Source organism: Bos indicus, chromosome 11 (assembly GCF_029378745.1).
Source record: "Bos indicus isolate NIAB-ARS_2022 breed Sahiwal x Tharparkar chromosome 11, NIAB-ARS_B.indTharparkar_mat_pri_1.0, whole genome shotgun sequence".
Classification (NCBI taxonomy): domain Eukaryota; kingdom Metazoa; phylum Chordata; class Mammalia; order Artiodactyla; family Bovidae; genus Bos; species Bos indicus.
In genome coordinates, this window is record NC_091770.1 from 67,575,073 (window position 1) to 67,591,460 (window position 16,388).

General features: G+C 37.5%; 1 protein-coding gene across 3 annotated transcripts in view; it reads right to left on the bottom strand.

Moving 5' to 3' along the window:
• Nucleotides 1-815: 815 nt before the first annotated feature.
• Nucleotides 816-16,388, bottom strand: part of NFU1 (NFU1 iron-sulfur cluster scaffold) — a 28,974-nt gene continuing 13,401 nt past the window's right edge. For all 3 annotated transcript variants that reach the window (XM_019970432.2, XM_019970433.2, XM_019970435.2), the window contains 4 exons: nucleotides 15,823-15,937; nucleotides 11,168-11,228; nucleotides 6,327-6,501; nucleotides 816-979 (listed from right to left, as the gene is read on the bottom strand). In XM_019970432.2, coding sequence (XP_019825991.2) covers nucleotides 935-979; nucleotides 6,327-6,501; nucleotides 11,168-11,228; nucleotides 15,823-15,937 — 396 coding nt within the window. In that variant the 3' untranslated portion in view covers nucleotides 816-934. The remainder of the gene's footprint in view (nucleotides 980-6,326; nucleotides 6,502-11,167; nucleotides 11,229-15,822; nucleotides 15,938-16,388) is intronic.

A 16,388-nucleotide genomic window follows, 5' to 3' on the forward strand; every position in this document is an offset into this window, starting at 1 on the left:
CCTCTGCTGCCCCCTTCTCCTTTTGCCTTCAATCTTTCCCAGCATCAGGGTCTTTTCCAATGAGTTGGCTCTTTGCATTATGTTAATAGAAAGATAACTGTCGAATTTTCTGGCATGGCACACTAAAGCAGTTTTTCTCAATTCAGCCTGCTGTCTTGTAATCAACAGAAATTTTGTCCACATTCTAGGACTTAGTTCTTTATCAGTTTTCAGCATTGTGATCCTTTTTTTTTTTTTTTTTTTGGTCTTTCAGTGGGAAGTTACATGATACTACGTTGGGAGCTACTAGCCAGATACCATTTTTAAAAAATATTTTATTTATTTGGCTGTATCGGGTCTTGGTTGCAGGACTTGGGATCTTTCACTGTGGCATGCAGGCTCAAGTGCTCTGTGGCACGTGGGGTCTTAGTTCCCTGATCAGGTATCCAACTGCATCCCCTACGTTGCAAGGTGGATTCTTAATCACTGGACCACCAGGGAAGTCACCAGATACCATTTTAAAACTAAAATTGTTTAGTGTTTAACAAGGTAAAAGTTCAGTAAAAATAGTCTAAAACATCTCATAAAAAGTGAAGCCATTTTAGAATATCTTAAGATTCTCCCTATTTACTTCTGTATTTAAAGAGTAAATAACTCAGATTGGGGGTAGGGAATGTATTTTAAACTGCTTCACACATTATGCAAAGAAGGAACCATGAGAAATGAAGAACAAAAATAAAAATATCCCTGGACAAAATCCACGTGTACAGAAGATGATTCAGGATGTTATAAATAACTCATATGAGGTAAAGCAAACATGCAATATTTATATATCATTCTCTGAAGAAAGGACATATTTTATTAATCCTCAAGTTGCTTAGCAGATTAATAATAAAAGCTTAGTACATATTATCAACAAGTCCAACTGCAGGGCCCACAGAAAACTCAAATGAGTTTAAGGTGAGTTTGCTTCTTTTTCATCTGATTCATCGTCCATAACCTAAAACAAACAACAAACAAACAAAAAAAAATACAGAATTAAGGAGTAGAAATTGCTATTTTCATGATTTTAATATTACTTGCTTACCTAAAATACTCTGCAACAATACATACCAATCCAGTAAGAATAAATCTATCAACAGCCCCAAAGCACAAGGTTTACATAAAAATCTGATATTCTAGCAACATAAAAGCAAACTGAATATTCGGTTCAGTTCAGTTCAGTTGCTCAGTCGTGTTGACTCTTTCCAACCCCATGAACCGCAGTACACCAGGCCTCCTTGTCCATCACCAACTGTTGGAATCTACCCAAACGCATGTCCATTGAGTCGGTGATGCCATCCACCCATCTCATCCTCTGTCGTCCCCTTCTCCTCCCGCCCTCAAGTTTTCCCACCATCAGGGTCTTTTTAAATGAGTCAGCTCTTCGCATCAGGTGGCCAAAGTACCGGAGTTTCAGCTTCAACATCAGTCCTTCCAATGAACACCCAGGACTGATCTCCTTTAGGATGGACTGGTTGGATCTCCTTGCAGTCCAAGGGACTCTCAAGAGTCTTCTCCAACACCACAGTTCAAAAGCATCAATTCTTTGACACTCAGCTTTCTTTATGGTCCAACTCTCACATCCATACATGACCACTGGAAAACCAATGCCTTGACTAGATGGACCTTTGTAGACAAACTAATGCCTCTGCTTTTTAATATGCTATCTAGGTGGGTCATAACTTTTCTTCCAAGGAATAAGCGTCTTTTAATTTTATGGCTGAAATCACCATCTGCAGGGATTTTGCAGCCCCCCAAAATAAAGTCAGCCACTGTTTCCACTGTTTCTCCATCTACTTGCCATGAAGTGATGGGACTGGATGCCATGATCTTCATTTTCTGAATGTTGAGCTTTAAGTCAACTTTTTCACTCTCCTCTTTCACTTTCATCAAGAGGCTCTTTGCTTCTTCTTTACTTTCTGCCATAAGGGTGGTTTCACCTGCATATCTGAGGTTATTGATATTTCTCCCGGCAATCTTGATTCCAGCTTGCGCTTCTTCCAGCCCAGCGTTTCTCATGATGTACTCTGCATAGAAGTTAAATAAGCAGGGTGACAATATATAGCCTTGACGTACTCCTTTTCCTATTTGGAACCAGTCTGTTGTTCCATGTCCAGTTCTAACTGTTGCTTCCTGACCTGCACACAGATTTCTCAAGAGGCAGGTCAGGTAGTCTGGTATTCCCATCTCCTTCAGAATTTTCCACAGTTTATTGTGATCCACACAGTCAAAGGTGTTGGCATAGTCAATAAAGCAGAAATTGATGTTTTTCTGGAACTCTCTTGCTTTTTTGATGATCCAGCAGATGTTGGCAATTTGATCTCTGGTTCCTCTGCCTTTTCTAAAACCAGCTTGAACATCTCGAAGTTCATGGTTCACATATTGCTGAAGCCTGGCTTGGAGAATTATGAGCATTACTTTACTAGCGTGTGAGATGAGTGCAGTTGTGTGGTAGTTTGAGCATTCTTTGGCATTGCCTTTCTTTGGGATTGGAATGAAAACTGACCTTTTCCAGTCCTGTGGCCACTGCCGAGTTTTCCAAATTTGCTGGCAGATTGAGTGCAACACTTTCACAGCACCATCTTTTAGGATTTGCAATAGCTCAACTGGAATTCCATCACCTCCACTAGCTTTGTTTGTAGTGATGCTTCCTAAGGCCCACTTGACTTCACATTCCAGGATGTCTGGCTCTAGGTGAGTGTGAGTGATCACACCATCGTGATTATCTGGGTCGGGAAGATCTTTTTTGTATAGGTCTTCTGTGTATTCTTGCCACCTATTCTTAATATCTTCTGCTTCTGTTAGGTCCATACCATTTCTGTCCTTTACTGAACCCATCTTTGCATGAAATGTTCCCTTGGTATCTCTAACTTTCTTGAAGAGATCTTTAGTCTTTCCCATTCTGTTTTTTTCCTCTATTTCTTTGCATTGATCACTGAGGAAGGCTTTCTTATCTCTTCTTGCTATTCTTTGGAACTCTGCATTCAAATGGGTATATCTTTCCTTTTCTCCTTTGCTTTTCACTTCTCTTCTCACAGCTATTTGTAAGGCCTCCTCAGACAGCCATTTTGCTTTTTGTATTTCTTTTTCTTGGGGATGGTCTTGATTCTTGTCTCCTGTACAATGTCAGGAACCTCAGTCCATAGTTGGTCAGGCACTCTGTCTATCAGATCTAGTCCCTTAAATCTATTTCTCACTTCCACTGTATAGTCATAAGGAATTTGATTTAGGTCATACCTGAATGGTCTAGTGGTTTTCCCCACCTTCTTTAAGTCTGAATTTGGCAATAAGGAGTTCATGATCTGAGCCACAGTCAGCTCCTGGTCTTGTTTTTGCTGACTGTATAGGGCTTCTCCATCTTTGCCTGCAAATAATATAATCTATCTGATTTCGGTGTTGACCATCTGGTGATGTCCATGTAAAAAGTCTTCCCTTGTGTTGTTCGAAGAGGGCATTTGCTATGACCTGTGCATTCTCTTGTCAAAACTCTATTAGCCTTTGCCCTGCTTCATTCTGTACTCCAAGGCCAAATTTGCCTGCTACTCCAGGTATTTCTTGACTTCCTACTTTTGCATTCCAGTCCCCTATAATGAAAAGGACATCTTTTTTAGGTGTTAGTTCTAAAAGGTCTTGTAGGTCTTCATAAAACCATTCAACTTCAGCTTCTTCAGTGTTACTGGTCAAGGCATAGACTTGGATTACCATGATATTGAATGGTTTGCCTTGTAAACAAACAGAAATCATTCTATCATTTTTGAGATTGCATCCAAGTACTGAATTTTGGACTCTTTTGTTGACTATGATGGCTACTTCATTTCTTCTAAGGGATTCCTGCCTACAGTAGTAGATATGGTCATCTGAGTTAAATTCACCCATTCCAGTCCATCTTAGTTCGCTGATTCTTAGAATGTCGATATTCACTCTTGCCATCTCCTGTTTGACCACTTCCAATTTGCCTGGATTCATGGACCTAACATTCCAGGTTCCTATGCAATATTGCTCTTTACAGCATCAGACCTTGCTTCTTCACCAGTCCCATCCACAACTGAGTCTTGTTTTTGCTTTAACTCCATCCCTTCATTCTTTCTGGAGTTATTTCTCCACTGATCTCCAGTAGCATATTGGGCAGCAAGTTAATTAAAACATTGGTCTGTGTTCCTTGTTCCAAAGGAGGTTTCCAAAAGCAGAGTCTCAGGTGGACATAGAGGACCATCATGATGAACTGGTATTTCCTAGCTCTATGACTAATATACAGAATTGACTTCTTTTGTTTTTATTTCAAAAGCATCTTATTTCCTTAAGCATAGTCCTAGGGAAATATACCAAATTGCTATTGCAAAAATATGTATTAGAAAAATGAATCCCTAAAAATGGTAAAGAGACTATACCTTTATAGTTGCTAGAAAATATACTAGCAACTAATCACGTTGGTCTTACTCAGATAAAAGTTCATTTTAAACCTTAGGAAAATATGAAGATTTTCATTTCAAGTTAAGTTACAGAAAAATACTAATGAATACTCGAAGGAAAAAATAAAAGGATTAGTATCTTTTCATGAGTTAATATATTACTCAGATAATAAAAACCAACTCCTCTGGAAAAGAAAAGGGTTATATAAACCTAAGACTATTTTTTTTCTTAGCCACACCTACTATAATTAAAACCAACTCAGGTTTATAATCCTACTGCCAATTCATCACCCAACCCTGGACAAGTGAATAAAAACCTTCCTTTGTCAATCTAGCAAAGTGTTAGCTATTTTTTTAAAAAGGCATACAGAGGATAATGGGGCCAAAATTAATTTTTTTTAAATCTAGATGAATCTGGTTCTGATCTGAGACAATCAATTCCCTCATAGTTTCTTTTGCACTGAATAAAAAATGGATATTTACTTTCAAGGAACTGATATTTTTATATGCAATCTCAGCAACATCCAATCAAAAAAATTTTGTCAATCAACTTCTATTTTAGGCAAAATATTCCTAAATTTGGAATAATGTTTCTAAATATTTAACGAAAACTAGGTAAACATGTACAACACACAAGGCTGTTACAGAAGAACACAGAGACCTAGGTACGATTATAAATCTCTCAAGGAATTATCCATTACCAGAAAGCTGAAACAGACACACAGAAGCTTTGCACCAAAGAAGGGCTTAACTCCAACTGAAGAACTAATAAGAACTTCAAAGAGGAGATGGCATGTGTTGTACCACAGGGACAGGTTTAAGTACTGCCCAGAAAAGAGTGAGTCTCACAGGAGCTGAGAGATGATGCCTTCTCCTTAAAAGCACAGAATTACCTGAAGCATTTTTTTTTCAAATTTTTAATTTCCATATTCTCTTTCCTTCCTTGATAATGGCTCTCCAGAAGGCCTTGCCTCTTGGTTGAGAATAACAGCAGTGAAGGTCACTATTACTGCTGAGAAAAATACTGGTACTATATTCCTTAGATATCTTTGGGCAGGAAAAAAATGTCAACATCAGGCTATAAATAAAGCTCTAAAACTCTATCTGTAACTGTACTTTGTACAACAAAGTATGATTCTTTGAAGGGCTTCTTGCCTGCATGTTTAAGAACAAGAAGTATTTAAATGTGAAGTAGTGGAGGGGCTCCCCTCATGGTACAGTGGATGAGAATCCACCTGCCAATGCAGGGGATCCAGGTTCAGTCCCTGGTCCGGGAGGATCCCACATGCTGTGAAGCAACTAAATCTGTGCGCCACAACTACTGAGCCTGTGCTCTGGAGCCTATGAGCCCCAACTACTGCAGTCTGCATGCCCAAGAGCCCACGCTTTGCGACATGAGAAGCCACCGCAATGAGAAGCCTGTGCACCAAAATGAAGTGTAGTCCTTGCTCATTTCAACTAGAGAAACCCCACACACAGCAACAAAGACTCAGTGCAACCAAATATTAATCAATTAATTAAAAAAATATGAAGTAGTAGAGCTCTTCCACTAAAGACTGATAAATGTCATCTATAAAATTCCATGATGTTTCCCTTTCATAATTTTTCTACAGCCAGAACAGCAATATGCCCTCTGTTTCCCAAGTACAAAATGAAAGTGACTTATTTAATATTAACAAACCGTGTTGTTAGAAAATAAACCATGTAATATTTGGAAAACTGCTGAGCACACAGCAGGGAATTATTAACATAAAGATAATTCTCAAAGAAGGAGCCTGATAATAATGGTAACACAATGATATAGCAGTTGAAGAAAATGTCACGTCATGAATTTCTTTTCTTTCCAAAAACTTCATTTTAATATTAAATCTAAACTGTCATACAATATTGGCATACCTGTTCTACGCCTTCTACTTCTGGAATATAAAACTGCAGCATGTTCTGAATTCCATTTTTCAGAGTAATGATTGAACTGGGGCAGCTGGTACAAGAACCTTGGAGTTTCAGCTGTACGATGCCATCTTCAAAGCCTTTATAGATTACATCTCCTCCATCTTCCTGCACAGTTGGCCTGTAGACACAGAATATTTGTGATATATTTAAAATAATATGTTTTTATTGAAAAAATACAACACAGAGCTTAGATTTTATATTAATAAATTCACAAAGTTAGAGCCACTCTTATAAACAAGAATAATAACAGTTAGTAGCTACTCATTTGTAACTTTCAGATAAAATGCCAATTCATTCATACAAGAACTTTATCTGCTTATTGCATTTTAATCTTATTTATCATTTAAGATTTCAAATTTCCTAATAATTATACTGATTACCTAAGATATACTCATTCACTTCTTTTAAGTAAATGGAGGGAGACTGACATGTGCTGGCTTTTTTTTTTCCAGTTAAAACTTTTCATTGAAATATAAATAATTCAAAAAAATGCATAAATCACGTAAGATCAATTAAGTATATTTTAACAAACTGAACATATATATGTTCTAGACCAAGAAACAGAACACTGGATCCCCAGAAGTCCCCCCTATTCTTCCTTTTTACCACTCCTCCCAACCAAAGGTAGCCATTATTCCAACTGCTATCACCACTGACAAATTCTGCCTGCTTTTTAACTTTATAGTTTATAAACATAAATTTCATTTAGAAAGCACAATGTATTAACTTTTTTAATCTGGCTTCTTTTTCTCTTTGCAAGACTCATCTACATTGTGGCATATAGTAATAGTTCATTCAATCTCACTGCTGCAGAGTATTCCATTAAGTGAATATGCCAGAATTTATCTATTCTTTTTTTAATATCTAGTTTTTACTTATTTATCTCTTTGGCTGCTCTGGATCTTAGCTGTAGCATGTAGGATCTAGTTCCCTGACTGGGGATTGAACCTGGGCCCCCTGCACTGGGAGTATGAAGCTTAGCCACTGGACCACCAGAGAAGGACTCATTCTATTGCTGATGGACATCTGGGTTAATACCAGCTTTTGGCTTTTACAAATGGCACAGCTATGGAGATTTTTTCAAATATCCTATGGCATACTGCTGCTTCTGCTAAGTCACTTCAGTTGTGTCCGACTCTGTGCGACCTCAGAGACGGCAGCCCACCAGGCTCCCCCATCCCTGGGATTCTCCAGGCAAGAACACTGGAGTGGGTTGCCATCTCCTTCTCCAGTGCATGAAAGTGAAAAGTGAAAGTGAAGTCACTCAGTCATGCCCCACTCCTAGCGACCCCATGGACTGCAGCCTACCAGGTTCCTCCATCCATGGGATATTCCAGACAAGAGTATTGGAGTGGGTTGCCATTGCCTTCTCCATATGGCATACTAATAAACTACAACTAAGAATGTACCCAAGAGTGAAACTGCTCACCAAGAATAGGCTTATGTCCAGATTTAGTAGCTACTGCCAAACAGTTTCCCAAAGTTATTTAAACTTATATTCCCACCAGCAGTACACGAGAGTTCCTGTTGCCCCACAAACTTGCCAACAATTGGTGTTGTCAGTTTTAATAATTTTAATCATTCCAGTGGATATGCTGTGATATTTCATTACAGTTTTAATCTGAATATCTATAATGAGGTTGAGTACTTTTTCATGTTTACTGTCATTTGGTTATTGTTTTTCATGAATTGTTACTCCAGTGCTTTTGTGAAGAGACTGCTCCAGTCTCTATTTGATTGTCTTTTCTTAACATTATGTAAGAGATTTTAAATATATTCTGACATACATATTATCAATGTCTTCTAATCTGTGCTTTGCTTCTTCATGGTAAGTGATATCTTTTGACGAAGAAGTCTTATTTTTATTATAGTCTACTTTATATGTCTTTCTCTTAAGTTTTCTTATGTCTTGCAAAAAAAAAATTTTGCCTATCCAAAGGTCATGCAAAAACTCTATTTTAAATTTCCTTTGCGATTTCTTTGTTGACCATTGGTGTTTTTGAAGAGCACTGTTTAGTTTCCAAATATATATAGATTATGTAGATACCTTTTGGTAATTGACATCTAGCTTAATCTAACTATAGAAAATAATATTTTCAATGATTTCAATCCAGAAAATTTGTTCAAGCTTGCTTTATGATTTAGAATATAGTCCCGTTTAGTAAATCTTCCATGTACACTTGAAAAAAAATAAGCACTTTGTTATTGTTGGGTGTAATGTTTCATGTGTGACAATTTAGTCAGGTTTGTTAATCACGTGTATAAAACGTTCGTATTTTTACTCATCATTGTATGTGTTTGCTCTACTTGTTCTAAGAGAGATGTGTTGGTCTTCCACTGTTAATTGTGGATTATCTATTTCTCATTTTAGTTCTGTCAAATATTCTTCATCTATTCTGAAGCTCTTATTAGATGCATATGCTTAAAATTAGTGTATATTCCTCACAGAAATTACCGTTTTATTATTATGAAAGATTTCTCTTTATTGCTAGTAACGTCTTTAGCTATAAAGTATATTTTGTCTGATATCTGTACAACTATACCAGCTTTCTCTTATCCATTCTTTGCATGCTATATATTTCTCCATCTTTCTACTCAACCTTTCTTTGTCCTTATAGTTAAGTTATAGTTAAGGTACTGTCCTTATAGGCAGTATATAGCTTTTTTCAACAGGCAATCTGACAATTTTATTTCTTGTTAATTAACCTACATACAAACTCCAATACTTTGGCCACCTCATGTGAAGAGGTGACTCATTGGAAAAGACTCTGATGCTGGGAGGGATTGAGGGCAGGAGGAGAAGGGGACAACAGAGGATGAAATGGCTGGATGGCATCACCGACTCGATGGACAGGGGTTTCGGTGAACTCCGGGAGTTGGTGATGGACAGGGAGGCCTGCTGTGCTGCAATTCATGGGGTCACAAAGAGTCGGACACGACTGAGCGACTGAACTGAACTGAACTGAATATAGATTAGTGCAGACTTCCCAGGTGGCTCAGTGGTAAAAAATTCGCCTGCCAACGCAGAAGATGGGAGTTTGATCCTGGGTTGGGATGATCCACTGGAGAAGGAAATGGCAACCCAATTCAGTATTCTTTGCCAGGAAAATCCCATGGACAGAGGAGCCTGGCAGACTACAGTCCATGGGGTCTCAAAGAGTCGGACCCAACTGAGCACACACAGCTCAGCAAAATACATTATACTGTTATTAATTCCCAGATATGCCAAGAATGAAGAACACTTACTCTTATACTTAGCACGTTATATTTTTGTCACATATTTAAATTCTACATATATTAAAAAGTCTACAGGATATTGTGAGACTTTTTTTGTCACATATTCTATGTCTATCATTTTTTTTTTTTGGCTGTATTTTCCATTCTCTTTTCTGTGCTTTAGCTGGATATTTCCTACTGCCCTATTAAAATATTCCAGTACATTAATCTTCTCTCCAACAGAATCCAGTGTGACATTCAACTAACCTAATGAGTTCTTAAGTTTAGCTATTGTATATTTTAGTTTCAGAATTACTTTTTCTTATAGATTCCAGTCTTCTGATGAAATTCATCTGACTTTCTGTTTTCTCTAACGTTTTATTCACAATCATTTTAAAGATCATGTCTGATAACTCTCACATCTAGGTTATCAATGGATTTGTTTTATTTTCTGTTGGTTCAGTTTCCAAATTCTATGCCTAGTAATTTGGGGGGCAATAAATGATGGACAACGGATATGAAGAACTAAAGTGACTTGGGATTATATTATACTAGAAAGGGTTCATCCTATCTTGTGGCACCAGCTTAACCCTCTGTGGAATTAAGTTCATTCAATACTGGCCTATAGTTTCACAAGGCTTGGTCTACCTCTGGCTTCTCTCTTTCAACGGTATAGTCCTCTAGAGAACCCAACTAAGAGCCTGGATGTTCTTTGAGGCCCCACCCTCCTTGACAGATACTAAACTCCAAGTTTTATCACTCCCAGCACCATAAAACTGCCAAAACTCTGCTCAGGTTTTCAACTGTCTTTTGTTTCACTTAGTCTCTTTCCTTTCACAGCTAAAAACAACTAAGTGCCTTGTGGGGAGAAGCTCTGAGTGCTGAGGCTTACATTTTTCTTTCCTCTGGGGTCTTGCTCCTTAAAAGTCAAAGCTTCATTCTTCCAAATCTCAACAAATTTGCTGAAAGTTAACACAGTTTCTCTGTTTCTCAATGGCTGCTCTTTGCCCACCTTCTCATACTCTAACCTCACACCAAGAATGAGTAAATACCCCAAGAGAAGCTTCAGTGTGCTTCCCCTCTCTACAGAATCTTATTTGCTTTGGCAGCTATATCATACTGTCCAACAACAAACTTTTTGTGTATTTTACCTAGATTTTTTTGGAACTCTCAGCAGGACCATTGGTTTACTATAAGCAAAAGTGGGGCAGCAGCCTGAAAAGAGGTACTCCTCTCTTCACAGTTCTCCCAAACACTGTTAAGTCATTTTCTTCTTTCTAAGAAATTTGGTATTATAATAATATCAAATCCGAACAGTGACCATGAAAGATAAATTACATAAATTACTGACTATATTTAGACAGAGTGTTATACATTTTGGAGGGACCTTTCCTGGTGGCTCAGATGGTAAAGAAACTGCAGACTTTAGAATTCAATTTCTGTGGTTACCTATTTTGTTTACATTAACTTATACTTGTTTTGGAACTCTACTACAACCTCAGAGACAACCAAAAATTTATTGCTACACTGTAGTGTATCTGATCTCAGGTAGAAAGACAAACACATACCGTATTCTAGTATCTAACAATTCCTTAATCATTGCCACAACTTCATCATCATCTTCAGATCCTAGAAACAATTACAAATAAAACATATCAACAAAAGAAATTTTATATCCATGCAAGTACAAATATTAAAATAAAGTGACTTTAACTTAATGTCTCATTAAAAAAAGCACAGAACATGCAACTTGGTATAGTGAAATAAGTGATAGGGGGAAAATGGAAGGATCATTCATTTGATTCTCTGAAGAAAAACTAAGGCGCACTGATCAACATGGTGATAACTGTGAATATACTGAAATAACATGATCTACTAATGATGTTAGGGTTTTAATTTTTTGGTCAATATATTTGTAAACTTTCATCCTTCTCAAGGATTGAAAAGGAGCAAAGAAAAGACATTGCCTGGATCCTGATGAAAACTTTGAGACAAAAAGGCACTTTTTAAGTCTTTTTTAACTACTTTTTAAGTTAAATTTTTAACCCCTCAATTTAGTGGTTTTCATGATGACAATCATACTAAGTACAGATATAAGCCTTATGGAAATTCTAAAATGTTCTACAAATCTGAACAAAAACCTCATTTTTTTCATTTTTTTCTTTTCTAGAAAATTTATTTAATTTTTTATTTTTAGCTACACTGGGTCTTCGTTGCTGCACACGGGCTTTCTCTGGCTGCAGGGAGCAGGCGCTACTATCCAGTTGTGCTGCATGAGTTTCTCACTTCGGTGGCTTCTCTGTTTTGGAGCACAGCCTTTAGCATGCATGGGCTCAGCAGCTGTGCTGCAGCGGCTTAGCTGATCCGAGACATGTGGAATCTTCCCAGTCCGGTGATCAAATCTACATCCCCTGCATTGGCAGGCTGATTCTTAACCACTGGACCACCAGCAAAGTCCATTTTTGTTTTCCTTTTTACTTTGTAAGGTTATATATAGATCTTCACATATGTCTATCTTTATGGGTTTTACATTTATTTGGAAAAAAATCTCTTTTATCATTGGGAAAACTAAAAATACAGCTAATTCAAATTACATTGCGACAGACACTAGGATCCTGGCAACAATATAAATACCAACATATTAATATTATATCAACTTTGATTTTTTTAAATAAACAGAATACAATTAAGTTAAAATTCTCTTACATCAGCAAAACTAAGTTCCTTTTGCCATCATCACTTCTATAGGCAACTGCTATCATTAGTTTAGTATATACCCTCCTTCTAGTACATGTTTACATTTACATGTCTATATTTACATTCACTGTTATGTATCTTGCTTTTTTCTATTTGCTGCTGCTGCTGCTAAGTCACTTCAGTCGTGTAGCCCACCAGGCTCCCCCGTCCCTGGGATTCTCCAGGCAAGAACACTGGAGTGGGTTGCCATTTCCTTCTCCAATGCATGAAAGTGAAAAGTGAAAGTGAAGTCGCTCAGTCGTGCCTGACTCTTAGCAACCCCATGGACTGCAGCCCACCAGGCTCCTCTGTCCACGGGATTTTCCAGGCAAGAGTACTGGAGTGGGGTGCCATTGCCTTCTCCTTTTTCTATTTAATATAGACCTAAAAGGTTTTTCTGTATCAGCATATAAAGATGTGGCTCAATTTTCAAAATAAATGCATAGTGATTTTTATATGAATTTGTCTTCTTTTGGCTAGTTTTTAAATCATTTGTTTCCAGTTTGCTGCTATTTCTAACAATCCTGCTACTGATGTATTTGTGTAAAGTATTCATCAGTGCACTTTTGCAAATATATCTATGAGGTAAATTTCTAGTGTTGGGTCGACAGCCTTGTGTATTTTTACATTTTGGCAGAGGTAGTCAAAGGCTCTCAAAATGATATATCAGTTTTACATATATACCTATCAAGAATACATGTAACTATTTCATGTATTATTTAAAATCTGCATAAATGGTATATTTGTTAAGAATCTGTAAATAAACACTTCAGTCTCCTTTTACCACTTAATATTTTTTATATCTTTTTACATCAGATCACATCAGATCAGACCAGTTGCTCAGTAGTGTCCAACTCTTTGCGACCCCATGAATCGCAGCACGCCAGGCCTCCCTGTCCATCACCAACTCCCGGAGTTCACTCAGACTCACATCCATCGAGTCAGTGATGCCATGCAGCCATCTCATCCTCTGTCGTCCCCTTCTCCTCCTGCCCCCAATCCCTCCCAGCATCAGAGTCTTTTCCAATCAGTCAACTCTTCGCAGGAGGTGGCCAAAGTACTGGAGTTTCAGCTTTAGCATCATTCCTTCCAAAGAAATCCCAGGGCTGATCTCCTTCAGAATGGACTGGTTGGATCTCCTTGCAGTCCAAGGGACTCTCAAGAGTCTTCTCCAACACCACAGTTCAAAAGCACCAATTCTTCGGTGCTCAGCCTTCTTCACAGTCCAACTCTCACATCCATACATGACCACAGGAAAAACCATAGCCTTGACTAGACGAATCTTTGTTGGCAAAGTAATGTCTCTGCTTTTGAATATGCTATCTAGGTTGGTCATAACTTTCCTTCCAAGGAGTAAGCGTCTTTTAATTTCATGGCTGCAGTCACCATCTGCAGTGATTTTGGAGCCCCCCAAAAATAAAGTCTGACACTGTTTCCACTGTTTCCCCATCTACTGCCCATGAAGTGATGGGACCGGATGCCATGATCTTCATTTTCTGAATGTGGAGCTTTAAGCCAACTTTTTCACTCTCCACTTTCACTTTCATCAAGAGGCTTTTGAGCTCCTCTTCACTTTCTGCCATAAGGGTGGTGTCATCTGCATATCTGAGGTTATTGATATTTCTCCCGGCAATCTTGATTCCAGTTTGTGTTTCTTCCAGTCCAGCGTTTCTCATGATGTACTCTGCATATAAGTTAAATAAACAGGGTGACAATATACAGCCTTGACGAACTCCTTTTCCTATTTGGAACCAGTCTGTTGTTCCATGTCCAGTTCTAACTGTTGCTTCCTGACCTGCATACAAATTTCTCAAGAGGCAGATCAGGTGGTCTGATATTCCCATCTCTTTCAGAATTTTCCACAGTTTATTGTGATCCACACAGTCAAAGGCTTTGGCATAGTCAATAAAGCAGAAATAGATGTTTTTCTGGAACTCTCTTGTTTTTTCTATGATCCAGCGGATGTTGGCAATTTGATCTCTTGTTCCTCTGCCTTTTCTAAAACCAGCTTGAACATCAGGAAGTTCACGGTTCACATATTGCTGAAGCCTGACTTGGAGAATTTGGAGCATTACTTTACTAGCGTGTGAGATGAGTGCAATTGTGCAGTCGTTTGAGCATTCTTTGGCATTGCCTTTCTTTGGGATTGGAATGAAAACTGACCTTTTCCAGTCCTGTGGCCACTGCTGAGTTTTCCAAATTTGCTGGCAGATTGAGTGCAGCACTTTCACAGCATCATCTTTCAGGATTTGGAATAGCTCAACTGGAATTCCATCACCTCCACTAGCTTTGTTTGTAGTGATGCTTTCTAAGGCCCACTTGACTTCACATTCCAGGATGTCTGGCTCTAGGTCAGTGATCACACCATCGTGATTATCTGGGTCGTGAAGATCTTTTTTGTACAGTTCTTCTGTGTATTCTTGCCATCTCTTCTTAATATCTTCTGCTTCTGTTAGGTCCATACCATTTCTGTCCTTTATCGAGCTCATCTTTGCATGAAATGTTCCTTTGGTATCTCTGATTTTCTTGAAGACTAGATCCCTAGTCTTTCCCATTCTGTTGTTTTCCTCTATTTCTTTGCATTGATTGCTGAAGAAGGCTTTCTTATCTCTTCTTGCTATTCTTTGGAACTCTGCATTCAGATGTTTATATCTTTCCTTTTCTCCTTTGCTTTTCGCTTCTCTTCTTTTCACAGCTATTTGTAGGCCTCCCCAGACAGCCATTTTGCTTTTTTGCATTTCTTTTCACATTGGTATCTCCTAATCAAGTTCACTCCTTTTAACTGCTAATATATTTTTAAAATATTTCAATGAACATATTGAAATATGCTTCCACATGTTGTCTTATGTACATTTATCAGACTCATTTAGAGTATATATCTAGAAGTTAAACTGTACCATTTAAAGGTGATTATACAAATGTTTGTGTGTGTGTGTGTGTGTAGACATATGTGCACACGTGCATGCTTAGTCACTCAGTCGTGTTCGACTCTTTGCAGCACCATGGACTGCAACCCCCCAGGCTCCTCTGTCCATGGGATTCTCCAGGCAAGAAAACTGGGGTCGTTATTATCTTTAATAGTGTGTTTAGAAATTATTCTAAAGTAATTAAGGCAGAAAGTTAAACTTCTGTTAAATCTGAGAGAAGGGCAAGCTGGTGAGCATTATATTATTTTGAAAACAATAAAATATTATGTTATATTATACTATACTATAATATTATAAATATTATAACAAATAATAGTAGTTTGAAATTTTTATAGTTGAAAGTTTTAGTTTTTTATAATATATTCCATGTAAACACACATTTTATAAAATGATGGGTAAAACTAGTATACATGAGGTTTTATCCCCTCTGGAATTGGTTCCAGCGCTCAATAAAGTATAATGACAAAAATCTGTTTCCCATGCTTTCAGAAATCAAGACAAATGTGAAGAAACCAGAACAATTTTTTTAAAAAGCTAAATATTAATTCCCAACATATTACCTGCTTCTCCTGAAGGTGTTTCTTCAGTAACTAAAGGTAAGCCAGATGCAAAGAAATCCATAATTGTGGCATAGATATCTGGTTTCAATAAATTCCAGTCTAATTCTTCATTCTCCTGTAAATATTTGAAGGAAAACATTACATTTTTCATCCAAGAGCAAAGACAAAATACAAAACAATAATGTGAATCTTTTAGGACTCTTTCCCTATTTATATTCTGTAACATGCAATAGCACTCATTTCTAGAAAATACGTCAGTTACTATTGAGGAGCTAGCTTATAATGACTTTTAGAAGATACAATCTTAGAACATATACCATTCAATCATTCATCAAACCTGTATTAAGTGTGGTGTGTGTACATGCTCCGTAGAGGGGATATCAAAATGACTAAATGATACTTTTTCATAAAGTAAAAAGAGTTGGATTCTATTTTTAGAGTGGATAATAAACAGACTTCCCATTCTTTTAATAAAATAGGATATAACTGCTTGATGAACTATACAGGATATCCTATGACTATTTAAAAAATTCAACCTATGTATATTACTTAAGAGCATCAAAGAC